Raw genomic sequence first — 13,366 nt, forward strand, 5'->3', positions numbered from 1 at the left:
CTCAAGCAATCTGCCCACCTAAGCTTCCAAAGTGCTGGAAGGCATGAGCCACTGTGCCAGATCCGCCCCTATTTCTTGGGCACCCACAATGTGTGCTCTCTGTTGTATCCAGAGGAGGATGTGTGTGTGTCACAGGGAACTGAGGCGCTGCTACTGCCCTCAGTCTCCTGTCTTGGGACTGTTGGTTAGAGATGTGAACCCTCCCTCATGGAAGCTGCAGTGTTTTGGGGTCTCCTCGTGAGAGCAGCTCAGCCTTGTCCTGAGCTAACCCATCAGAGCGTGTGAGGGAGCATTTCACTACCTTCACTCACACAGGGACTCCAGCGGGCTGCTCATTCTGTGACTCATCGTTTTCACCTGGCTTCATTTCAAAAGACACCTTTGTCTCACTAGTGTGAGCAGAAAACCCCAGCACCATGCGTTAAAGCTAGGGAGTAAGTGTGAAAACAAGCTCCAAGAAAATGGGGCAATGGACTTGTCTAGCGGGTTCTGAGGCTGGCTTCCCATGCAGAGGTTGCCTGCAGAAGTCTGGGGGCTGAAGGCCTCTCTGTCCCTCCCTCTTTCTGCAGGGATGTTGGGGCAAATTAGCACCAAACTGTGTGTGATATCCTTCTTGCCACTGTTTAAAGCTTCATGGTCCTTCAGGGAGCAATTTACCTGTTACCATCGCTGTGAGACCTGCCCCCGACATCAGACCTAAAAGTGTGCTGCACACCCCCACCAACAGTCCCACCAGTGGACACCCAGGACCTGGCCCCAGGATCCCCATCAGTCTGACCTCTGACACACCGTGTGTTTGACCCTTTAGCTCCTGTCTCCCCCAACAGGATGTGAGCTCCCTGAGGGCAGGGATTTTTGTCTTACTCACTCCTGTATCCCCAGGGCCTAGAACAGAGCCTAGCACATGGCAGGGGTTCAGTATTTGTTGAGTGAAGGTAGGCTGGGCCCAGGCACCACCAGTTCACCTCATAAGCCTCCTCCACTTGGAAAGCAGCGTGTAGGTGACAGGGGCTGTCTGTGGAGTTGAACGGCCTGGGTTTGAGTCCAGGAGCCCCTGCTGAGTAGCTGTGTGGCCTGGGCTGATTACCTAAGCTCTCTGTGCCACAGATCATGAGAGTACACAGCTCAGAACAGTTGTGAGGATGCAGGGGAAGCACCAGGGGCAATGCCTGGCACAGACAAGTGTATAATAAATGTTAGCTTTGAACAGTCAGTAGGAGGAAGTCAAAATGACGAGACACATCCCCTCGTCTGAAGGAGGATGAAATTCTGGGCATGGTGCCACATACGCCAATTAAACACGCACCCAAGAACATCACAGAGTTTTTAAGGACACAGATGCATCTAAACTAACACATTTAGGAGCATTCGGAAGTAGTGAACTAGTTGTATAGCTAAAGTTAAAAACATAACATTGAGTGAAAGAAGGCAAGAAACAGCATGAGGTTTAGAGCATAGTACTATTTATACAAATTAAACACACAGTACCACCATATATAGTTTAAGAACACAGACATGTCTATAGAAAATTGATTTAGAAGCAGCAGTCAGGAGCAGTGAACTCGATCCACACGTAGGGGTAGGGTTAAATTTGAAGAGAGCCAGAGACAGATGAGATGCAGAGCGGAATATCACTTACGCAAATCACACACAGGACCACGGCCAGCACGCGATTTTGAGGGTATAAATACATCTAAGTGAACACGTCAGCAGAACACATGTTAAGTGTGCTTGAGCAGCTGTCCATGGTTGAGGGAAAGAAGTTGGGAGATACGAAGGGAGTAAAATAAAATGAGAAAGGCTTTACGTGAGGGAAGGACTGGGAAGGAATTCACAGCACACTAAGGACAGGGAAGTATGAGGGACTCAATGCCATTCACTGGAGGGTTCACCCTCTTCCCACTCTATATGATTTCCTAGATAATCTCATCCTCTTCTGGGGCTTCAGTTGACAGCTCCTGAGATATTCCCAGGATCTGAGTCTCCCTCTAGACTTCACTCCTGCACTTCAGACGGAGATGGTCAGCTGCCTCCCAGATGACTCAGGCAACAAGTCCAAGACGGAGTCTTGCTCTGTCACCCAGGATGGAATGCAGTGGCGTGATCTCAGCTCACTGCAACCTCCACCTCCCAGGTTCAAGCAATTCTCCTGCCTCAGCCTCCCAAGCAGCTGGGATTACAGGTACCTGCCACTGCGTCAGGCTACTTTTTGTATTTTCAGTAGAGACAGGGTTTCACCATGTTGGCCAGGCTGGTCTCGAACTCCTGACCTCGCGATCCACCCACCTTGGCCTCCCAAAGTGCTGGGATTAAGACATGAACCACCGTGCCTGGCCTGGGTACTCTTATTCTTGTCTGAAGTGCACGCCTAGCACGCCAGCTAGGACCAGCTGCCTACTGTCCTTGGTGCTGAACCCACAACCCCCGCGCTTCCGTTTTGTGCCCAGCGGCCCACTGTCCCTGGTGCTGAACCCACATCCCTAGCACTTCCCTTTTGTGTACCGCCGCCTGCTGTCCTTGGTGCTGAACACACACCCCAGTGCCTCCCTTTTATGCCCAGCTGTCTGCTGTCCCTAGTGCTGAACCCATATCCCTAGAGCTCCCCGTGTCCAGCTGCTCAATGCCCTTAGTGTTCAATTTCACCCCAGAACTTCCCCATATGTTCCGCTGTCCACTGGCTTTGGTGCTGAATGTTTAAACCAGCAATGGTAAGACCTGGTGGTTTACACACAGAGGTGAAGGCACTGATCTGGTGGTGTGAACACTGGATGGGTGGTGCTACCAGTGCTGAGACAGGGCCTGGGCCTGTCCTGCTCAGGTTGCCTGCGTGTTTGTAATGAATGAGTCACGGTGCCCCACACATGATGAGCATTTTCTACAAGCCAGGCCCTGTGCTAAGTGCTGTGTATACCTGACTTCCCTGAACCCTTGTGCAGTCCCGTAAGGTGGGCGCTAGGAGGAGACCATCTCATGGAGAAGGATAATGAGGCTTGCAGACGTTAACACCCCACAGTGGTGGGGCCAGAGTCCAAGCCCAGGCAGCGTGGCTCCGGAACCCCTGCCTCGCCTGCTGCGTGGACAGTGCAGCACATGTCTGTGCAGCTCAGAGGACTTGGGCTCTGCTAGATGACACTTCCCCTTCCCGCCTGCCCCCAGCTGGGCTCTGGGCTTCTGCCCACCTGCGGGGGTTCTGCTGACCCCCCGACTCACTTCTGTTTTTGCTTCATGATGTCCTCAGTGTTAGGAAGGCAGTTTGTCCATGGCAGAAACCCGTAGAGCCACTTCAGCATGCAGTAGCCCAGGCTCTGGAGGTCGCTGCGGCGGGAGGGCCCTGGGAAGGGAAGGGTAGAGGTGGCACCTCAGTCTGGATGCTCCATTCACCAGTGCGTCCACCCGCTTCCTTCCCCTCTCTCACTGACTCAACCACGCGCTCATGCACTCAGCATTCCAGCCATATGGGCTGTCTTCTCTGCTCATTCACTTTCATGAGTAGGCAGAAGCTGACTCTTATTCTCATTCTGACTTACTTTCACTCAACCATCCCCTCAGCCTTTTTCTTCAGGTCACCCTCATCCACTCTTCTCTCATTCATGCACTCATTCAATCCTCAGCATCCATGTGCTGGGCTCAGCTGATTTCTGAAAACTCAGACTGGGATCTTATCGGGTCCCAGCCCATGACAGCCTTGTTGGGAGACAGCTATGGTGTGGGACTACCTGAGTGACAAAGGACACAGAACACATGGGAGCCCAGGAGGATGGGTACCAATCCCAGCCTCAGTGGGGAAGGGCCGGGAGACCCGGATGGTGTATTTTCCTTATGCTTCCTGAGCATAAGACAATGCTTAATTTAGACAACGCTTTGTGTAAGCACTCGACAAGCACTACTTGTTGTCCGTGCTGGCCTTCCATCACCCGATGCTGGGGGCAGGGATACCTTCCCTGCCCTGGAGGAGCTCAGTCTGGTGGGAGGACGTGGCAAGCATGTGGACGGCCATGATATAAAGGGATGTGAGAAAGAGGGGCTCAAGAAATCTGCCCCGGGCCCTCTTCCCACTCTCTACACTTTCCCTGGATGATCCCATCTTCTCCCAGGGCTTCGGCTGATAAACTCCTGAGATACTGCAGAGCCTCTGCCCAGATTTCCCTCCCACATTCCAGACGTGGTGGCCAACCACCTCCTCAAACAGCCCCTCCTGGATGACTCCTAGGCAACTCCCATCTTTCAAGTCTACGCCAGATCCTGAATCCTAACCTATGGAACTCAGGGCTCCCCAGTGCCCAGCCTCCCATTGTCCTTGGTGCTGAACCGCTACCCACACCCCCCCCAACAGTAGTCAGGACGCTGTCTGTGGTCCTGATCCGTCCTGGCGCCCTTAGTGCCTGTCCTGGGTGGCCACCTGCTGTCTCTGGCTGTGAACTCCTAGAGCTGCCCTTGTATGAGAAGCATGTCTCCATGGTCCCAAACCCTTCCCTGGCCTCGTACCGCATCCCTTGTGCAGGTCCATGCTAATGAACTCAAGGTCCCCCTCGTGAGGGCTCCTGCTGCCTTCCACGTAGGCCACGTGTTTGCCACTCGGGCAATAGCGGAAGGCGAAGCCATAGCCTGCCAAGGTCACCTGTGGACACAGGGAGAAGCCATACAGATTGGAGGTGAGGAGCACAACTGAAAACAACCATTCCATCAAAGATGACATTTTTCACTTACAAAACTAAGCCATGCTCATAGCAAAAACGATGTGAAGTAAAAAGAACCCCAACCAGCCATCATATTTCCTCCCAGCCCCTAAAACCCACTGCTCAGAAATAACCACTAGTAACAGTTTCTTATGCATCATTCCACATTTTTTTTTAATAACCAGGTAACATATATGGATGGGGAGGGGCTCTTGTTTTCCAGAGGCCTCACACCAGACCTGTTGGACACCAGCACTTAACACTTTAACAGCAGTTCTGGGCATTAACTCTGGGGCCAGATGGCCTGGGTTCAAATGCCAGCTCAGCCCGCTGGTGGCGGTACAACCTTGGGCAAGCTATACTACTCTCTGCTATGATTTCTCATTTGTAAAATGATAATAGTCCCCACCTCAAAGGGTTCTTACGAGGCTTAACTAAGTTTAAAACAAAAGTTAAATGCTTTCTGCCTGATACACAAAGTTAACTAAATCTTCTTTCAAAAATATTTATTTATTTCGAGATGGGGTTTCACTCTGTCACCCAGGTTGGAGTGCAGTGGCGCGATCACGGCTCACTGTAGCCTCCTAGGCTCCAGTGATCCTCCCACCTCAGCCTCCCGAGTAGCTGGGACTACAGGCATGCGCCACATGCCCAGCTGATTTTTTGTATTTTTTGTAAAGATGGGGTTTTGCCCTGTTGCCCAGGCTGGTCTTGAAACCTGGGCTCAAGTGATCCTCCTGCCTTGGCCTCCCAAAGCACTGGGATTACAGGTGTCAGCCACTGTACCCAGTTCATGTCTTTTTTTTTTTTTGGGGAGGCGGGTCTCGCTCATCTCCCAGGCTGGAGTACGGTGGTGGGATCTCTCAGCTCACTGCAAGCTCGCCTCCCGGGTCCGCGCCATTTTTTCCTGCCACCTCAGCCTCGGTAGCTGGAGCTACAGAAGCCAGCCCTCCACCCGGCTAGTTTTTTTTGTATTTTTTAGTAGAGTGAGGGGGAACTTTGCAAGTGTTAGCCAGGATGGTCTCGATCTCCTGACCTCATGATCCACCCGTCTCAGCCTCCCAAAGTGCTAGGATTACAGGCTTGAGCCACCGCGCCCGGCCCCATGTCTTCTTTTCAATGGCTGTATCTTATTCCACCATATGGATAGTGGAGAACTGTTAGTTTTGTCTATGTAAGACCTATACACTTCCCCTGCTCCCTGTTTTACTGTTCAGTTTGTGGTGTTCATTTATATATATATATATTTTTAAGTTTTGAGACAGGGTCTCGCTTGGTCACGCAGGTTGGAGTGCAGTGGCACGATCATGGTTCACTGCAGCCTCAATCTCCTGGGCTCAGGTGATCCTTCTACCTCAGCTTCCCAAGTAGCTGGAACCACAGGTGTGTGCCACTGCACCTGGATAGGTTATTATTTTTTATTTTGTACAGACGAGGTTCCCTATGTTTCCCAGGCTGGTCTCGAACTCCTGGGCTCAAACGATCCTCCCACTTTGGCCTCCCAAAGTGCTGGAATTAGAGGCGTGAGACACGGGACCTGGCCAGGATGGCCATTTTTATGTGGCAACTTGACTGGGCCATGGGGTGCCCAGGCATTTGGCCAAACCCTATTCTGGGAGTGTCTATGAGGGTGTTGTGAAAGAGATGAACATTGGGATTTGTAGACTAAGGCAGATTATTCTCCCTAATGTGGGTGGGTCTCATTTGATCAACTCAAGATGTGAACAGAATAAAAAGCTAAGTAACCAGAAGCTCCTCTTCCCTGACTGCTTGAGCTAGAACATTGGTCTTTTCTTGTCTTTGGACTGGAACTGAAACAACCCCTCTTTCTGGGTCTCAAGCCTGCTAGCCTTTAAACTGAAACTCACATCATTCGCTCTCCTAGGTCTCCAGATTGCAAACTGAAGATCTCAGGACTGCTTAGCTTCCATTATCTTTTTTTTTTTTTTTTTTTGAGACGGAGTCTCGCTCTGCCGCCCAGGCTAGAGTACAGTGGCGCGATCTCAGCTCACTGCAAGCTCCGCCTCCTAGGTTTACGCCATTCTCCTGCCTCAGCCTCCTGAGTAGCTGGGACTACAGGCACCCACCACTGTGCCTAGCTAGTTTTTTTGTATTTTTTTTTAGTAGAGATGGGGTTTCACCGTGTTAGCCAGGATGGTCTCGATCTCCTGACCTCATGATCCACCCGTCTCGGCCTCCCAAAGTGCTGGGATTACAGGCTTGAGCCACCGCGCCCGGCCAGCTTCCATTATCAATGAGCCAATTCCTTGTAATAAATCTCTACACACACACACACACACACACACACACACACAGACAGACACACGCACACCCTGCCAGTTCTGTTTCTCTGAAGATTCCTAATGCTTAGTTCCAGGATTTTCATCTGGGATTGTCTCCCCCGACTTCTCAGTCCATGCAGTTCAGGTCTGTTTCTGCTGGGGCTGCTGAGCTTTGGGGATTTAAGCCTAATCTGCTGGTGGCGATTTTCTCACCAGGAGGAACAAGTCTGCCTGACAACGAGCAGTGAGAAGCACGAGCCCAGAGACGGGAGAGCTGGCTTCAAATCTTAATTTTGTTCTTAATTCTTAATCATTCAAGTTCAAAATCATTCTTAATTTTGTTCAGAGGGTAAAAATAGCATCTTGTTTTAAGTTACATCTCTATGATTACTAAGGAGGTTGAATATCTTTTCTTTTCTTTTTTTTTTTTTTTTTTTTTGAGACAGAGTCTCACTGTGTCGCCCAGGCTGGAGTGCAGTGGTGCGATCTTGGCTCACTGCAACCTTCGCCTACCGGGTTCACGCCATTCTCCTGCCTCAGCCTCCTGAGTAGCTGGGACTATAGGTGCCCACCACGACGCCTGGCTAATTTTTTGTATTTTTAGTACAGATGGGGTTTCACCGTGTTAGCCAGGATGGTCTCGATCTCCTGACCTCGTGATCCGGCTTTGCCTCAAAGCCCAAAGATTGCGGCATGACCCAATCGCGGCCTGGCCATAATCTTTCATATTTTCATTTAGTTAGCCTCCAGATTTCTGCTGTTTGAGACGGAGTCTCGCTCTGGCTTCAGGCTGGAGGCGTGGCGCCGGATCTCAGCTCACTGCAGCCCGGCCTGCTCCTCGGGCCCATTCTCCTCCTGCTCTCAGCCTCCCCAGTAGCTGGGACTACAGGCCGCCACCTCGCCTCGCTATTTTTGTATTTGCACTGCTTCACCTGTTAGCTGTGGGATGGTCTCGACCCTCCTGACCTCGGATCCGCCTGCCTCGCCGACCTCCCAAAGTGCTGGGATTCAGGTTTGAGCCATCACAACAGATTTCGTTTTTTAAGAATTGCTTTTCTTATCCTTTGCCCATTTTCCTACTAAGTTACTTCTTATTTATTTGAAGGAGCTCTTTATATATGATGGACAACAATCCTTTGTCTGTAATAAAGCACTGTGAAATAAATAGAGGTTTGGAGACAGATGGGAACCTGAGCCCAGAGATCTTCCGGAGTAGGCAGGAGCTGGCTCTTACCTGACTCCGGTCCTCTGGATCCACAAAGATATTTTCAGCTGTCACATTTCCATGAACATACTCATTCTCATGGAGGAACTCCAGGGCATCCAGCTGGGGGAAGAAGCAAGCCAGTGTCTGCACAAGCAGTAAGACTAACACAGCCTCTGGTGCAGACTGGGGCAGGGAGCCCCACTATTAAGGCCTGGGGTCGTCTGGCACTGTGACTGGGGGTTAAACCTGACTAAATCTGGGGCAGCATGAGGAGCCCGCTGTGATAGCACATTGAGCATGCCTCTAATCAGGCTGTCAGGGAGCTCACCAGTTGAGCTAATGCGTGGCTTCCTATATTTCTCTCTTAGCTGATGGCAAACTCAGGAGAGGGAGAAGGGGTTAATGTCTGTCTGCAAAAATGACTCAGCACCTGTGAATATCAAAAGAGCTCTTCTCACCTGTCCTAGAGAGCAGAAATCAATCTTGTTAAGCAATTTATATCTTGATCTCCAGCTCCAGCTGTCCCACTGAGCTCCAGACTTTTTTTTGGTGTGTGTATATATACATATTTTTGAGACAGGGTCTCACTCCTGTTGCCCAGGCTGTAGTGCAGTGGTGCAATCACTGCTCACTGTAGCCTTGATTTCCCAAGCTCAGATGATCCTCCCACCTCAGCCTCACAAGTAACTGGGACTACAGGTACGCACCACCACACCCGGCCAATTTTTTCTAGTTTTATTAGAGAGGGCATTTTGCCATGTTGCCCAGGCTGGTCTTGAACTCCTGAGCTCAAGTGATCCACCTGCCTCGTCCTCCCAAAGTGCTGGGATTACCAGCGTGAGCTGCTGCACCAGGCCAACTCTTCAACTGTGTCTGCTGCCCGAGTATCAGCTACATTCCGATCATATCCCCAACACTCTTTGACCCCAGGGCCAAAGTTCTGCTCGTTCTCCTTCTATAGACTCTCCATCCCCAGGGCCTGGGACCCTCCTCAGCCTTGTCCTCTCCAAATGGACCCTCACTCAGATTCTTCTCCCCATTCCAGTCCCTCCCCACATGGCCCCTGAGGGCCTTTCTGTACCCAGAGCTGACCCTGCCCTCCCCTAATCCCAGCACCCTTGTGGCTCTCCAGTGCCCTCAAGACAGATCCCAGCCCCTCAGCCTGCTGTGCGAGGCTCTTTGTGATGTGGTCATTGCTGGCCTGTCCACACCAACTCCATCTCTCCCCACTTCAGGGCCATAGTGCAGATACTGAACATAAAGACCTTAGGACTCAGCATGTCGCTCCCTTGGTTATGTCCATCCCTCCAGTCATGCAAACTGGGCCCTCTTATTCTCCATCACAGCACGGGCCGCTTCTACTCAGAGCACTCGTCATAGTTCGTGCAACTGTTTAATTTACTATTGGCCCCTCCCACTAGACTGTGAGCTCCAAGACACAGAAACCATGTTTGTGCTGCTCCCTGCTCTGCACCCAGCCCTAGGGACAGCATCTGGCACCCAGCAAGTGACTGATGAATATTTAATGAGGATGAATGAATGAATTAGTGAACAAATGCCACATGCTCTCTATTCCACATAAGCCTTGCTCCAGCTGTATCCTTGGCCGAACCATCCTCTCATCTATCCTCTGCCACTTCCACCCAGCACCTCGCTATTTCCACTCATCCTGAGTCTTGGCTTAGAAACACCCTCCACCAGGAAGCCTAATCTAAGCCTTCAGTTTGAGCATTGGAGGGGCTCCTTCCTCCAGTGCTCATGGCCCCCCAAGGGCCCTCCACAGGACTGACCCCCCAACATCCCGGCTCTAACTGCCTGCCATGTCAGTCAGTGAGCCAACCCCTAGTGCGCGGCGGAGGGAGGTGGGGGCCGGATGTGTCAATGACTGAAGAGCCTGCTAAACTAGGATCTGACACGCCCTCCCTGACGCACCAGCTCAGCAACTTCTGGGTACGCACCAGCCGGCAGGCCACCTGCAGCACAGACCTCTCTGACAGCACATGCTCTGGGCTGACATCCAGGGCCGACTGAAGGCTCCTCCCCAGGCTGGGTAACACCAAGAACCTGGAAGACACAAGCACCCCAGGAGGTGGGCGATGAACAGGGGAGAGAGGAGAACTGGCTGCCCAGGATGGACTGTGGCGGGGGCTGCAAGGTCCTGGTCCCAGGTGAGATGAAAGGTTCTGACTGGCTGGGCAGAAAACTGGGTCAAAACTACGAGAAGGTAGGAAGAACTGGCCCACAGCTTCCGGGTCCCAGCCATGCCTGGACTCACGACAGGAAGAGGAGGAAAGGGGCTGGTGAGGCAACCAGTGAGTAGAGCAGCTCACCTGTATTTGTCCTGGTGAACACCGAAACCCATGCAGGTAGGGATGGCCAGTCGCGGGGTCGAGTACAGCTTCTTCCACTTGTTGACTGCGGAAAGCAGGGGCTTGAGGTTAGAACACAGCCAGTCCCAAGCCCATGGCAATAAGAGCCAGTTCTCAGAGCAGAAGCACAGAGTGCCCAGACCGCCTCTGAGTCTCCTTGTCGGAGATGACAACATTGTGGGTGGGTGACTGTGGGAAGGGGCTGGTGACGGGGCAGGCATGGGTGACCCATGAACGTCTGTGATCCAGGTCTGTAGGTGATGGGGTGAACATGGTGGTTCTGGAGGAAGCGTATACAAATCTGGAGTGCAGAGATGGGATAATGACAGGGTTACTTCCGAATTCACACATAGAGCTAACAAGATCAACACGTGTCTAATCTAGCCATGACATCACCAGAATGTGCCTCTGCCTGTCTTCCAGATGTCAGCAGGGTGGACCAGAACCAATGGCAGCTGACGCTAGTTTAACAGCTGGCTGTCCGGGGAAGTCAGTCCTGATGGGTAGCATTTGCTAATTTCTTTTTTCTTTTTTTTTTTAAGACGAAGTTTCACTATGTTGCCCTGGCTGGAGTGCAACAGCACAATCTTGGCTTACTGCAACCTCTGCCTCCTGGTTTTAAGCGATTCTTCTGCCTCAGCCTCCTGAGTACCTGGGATTGCAGGCGTCTGCCACCAGACCTGGCTAATTTTATTTATTATTTATTTTTTTGAGATGCAGTCTTGCTCTGTCGCCAGGCTGGAGTGCTGTGGTGTGATCTCGGCTCACAGCAACCTCCACCACCCAGGTTCAAGCGATTCTCCTGCCTCAGTCTCCTGAGTAGCTGGGATCACAGGCACGTGCCACCACGCCCAACTAATTTTTGTATTTTCAGTAGAGACAGGGTTTCACCATGTTGGCCAGGATGGTCTCGATCTCCTGATCTCATGATCTGCCCACTTTGGCCTCCCAAAGTGCTGGGATTACAGGCGTGAGCCACCACGCTCAGCCCTTTTTTTGTATTTTCAGTAGAGATGTTTTGCCATGTTGGCCAGGCTGGTCTTCAACTCCTGACCTTAGGTGATCCGCCCACCTCGGCCTCCCGAAGTGTGGGGATTACAGGCGTGAGCCAGCACACCCGGCTGCATTTGCTAATTTCTGCAGTGTAAATACTCCTGCTATGGCCAACTTCAAGCTACCAACATGACATGACTGGAGGTGGGTCGGGGAGACGCACAGCGGCGGCCGCCATGCGGCATTCTCTCCACACAGAGACAACAGTGCACACAACCTCACTGGCAGAGATCACAGGACATGTAGGGAAATAATTAGAAAGTGATGAGTTTCTGAGGGTTCATCACCTTTGTTTTGAATATATTTGTAAGATTATCTAATTTATTTATTTTATATATTTTTTGAGACTGAGTATCACTCTATCGCCCAGGCTGGAGTGAAGTGGCATGATCTCAGCTCACTGCAACCTCCACCTCCCAGGTTCGAGTGACTCTCCCGCCTCAGCCTCCCATGTAGCTGGGATTACAGGCACATGCCACCACGCCTGGCTAATTTTTGTATTTTTAGTACAGATGGGGTTTCACCACGTTGGCCAGGCTGCTCTCGAACTCCTGATCTCAGGTGATCCACCCACCTCAGCCTCCCAAAGTGCTAGGATTACAGGCGTGAGCCAACACGCCCAGTCTATATAATTTAATTGCTAATACTGGCTATATGTAACTACCAGCTTGCCATCTTCCTGAAAATTTAAATTTTTTTTTTTTTTTTTTTGAGACAGGGTCTGGCTCTGTTGCCCAGGCTGGAGTGCGGTGGCACAATCACAGCTCACTGCAACCTCCACCTCCCAAGCTCAAGCAATCCTCCCACCTCAGCCTCTTGAGTAGCTGGAATCACAGGCGCATGCCACTACACCCGGCTAATTTTTATATTTTCAGTAGTGATAAGGTTTTGACATATTGCCCAGGCTGGTCTCAAACCCCTGGGCTCAAGTGATCTGCCCACCTCAGCCTCCCAAAGTGCTGGGATTATAGGCGTCAACCCACGCCCAGCCTGAAAATGTAATACTTGGCTTCCAAGAGCTGGTGTGAGCCAGCCACAACACACACTGAGGCCTGAGGGGTGACAGGAGTCAGGTTATGGGCACAGATGGGAGCAAACCTGGGCCTATAATCTAAACCCACCCTTCTCACGCCAGCAGGTAGAAGCCAGGGGCTGTGACCACGCTGGTGCCCCCCTCACTCTCCCCTCCTTGCCCAGTTCCCTGCCAGGTACCTTGCAGAGGCTTGGCGGCCCGCTGGAAGAAGTTCTGCTCATTGAACAAGCGCCCATCCTTGGCATCCTGGTGGGGGACAGGAGAGGCAGAAGGCTGTCACACTGAAGTCTCAGACAAGGGCTCCCAGTTCCCACTGGCAATTTATTACTCCCTCGATGATGAGGTTCCTCATCGAGTCTCCACATCAGAGCCAGATTCCTCAGGTACTACACAAAAACACACATCAGAGACTGCGAGCTACCTCCCAGTACCCAGGTTTCTTTTCTAAGAGCCACAGTGTTCCCTAGAATGTGGCGTTCAGTTTAAAAACTACGTTTCCCAGCCTCCTTTGCAGTGAGGAACGACCACATGACCAAGTTCTGGCCAATGAGGATGTGAGCAGAAGAAACGTGGGCAACTTCCAGGTGATGCCCTTAAAGGGCTTTCCTTTCCTCTTCTGTTCCAGCTGGCTGCAATGCAGATGTGATGGTGGAAGCTGAAGCAGCCACTACAGCCCAAGAGATGCAGGTTATGCGTTGAAAATGTTGGTGCAAAAAGACAGAAGGAAACAGGGCCCCTTGTTTATA

At 51.6% G+C, this 13,366-nt stretch overlaps 1 protein-coding gene across 10 annotated transcripts in view; it reads right to left on the bottom strand.

Annotated features, from left to right (window-relative positions):
- The window catches only part of VRK3 (VRK serine/threonine kinase 3), a 48,007-nt gene that overhangs the window by 8,498 nt on the left and 26,143 nt on the right, over nucleotides 1-13,366 (bottom strand). For all 10 annotated transcript variants that reach the window (XM_021931333.2, XM_021931332.2, XM_021931336.2 and 7 more), the window contains 6 exons: nucleotides 12,800-12,866; nucleotides 10,496-10,580; nucleotides 10,124-10,229; nucleotides 8,193-8,285; nucleotides 4,486-4,618; nucleotides 3,211-3,331 (listed from right to left, as the gene is read on the bottom strand). In XM_021931333.2, coding sequence (XP_021787025.2) covers nucleotides 3,211-3,331; nucleotides 4,486-4,618; nucleotides 8,193-8,285; nucleotides 10,124-10,229; nucleotides 10,496-10,580; nucleotides 12,800-12,866 — 605 coding nt within the window. The remainder of the gene's footprint in view (nucleotides 1-3,210; nucleotides 3,332-4,485; nucleotides 4,619-8,192; nucleotides 8,286-10,123; nucleotides 10,230-10,495; nucleotides 10,581-12,799; nucleotides 12,867-13,366) is intronic.

The sequence above is a fragment of the Papio anubis genome, chromosome 20 (assembly GCF_008728515.1).
Source record: "Papio anubis isolate 15944 chromosome 20, Panubis1.0, whole genome shotgun sequence".
Classification (NCBI taxonomy): Eukaryota; Metazoa; Chordata; class Mammalia; order Primates; family Cercopithecidae; genus Papio; species Papio anubis.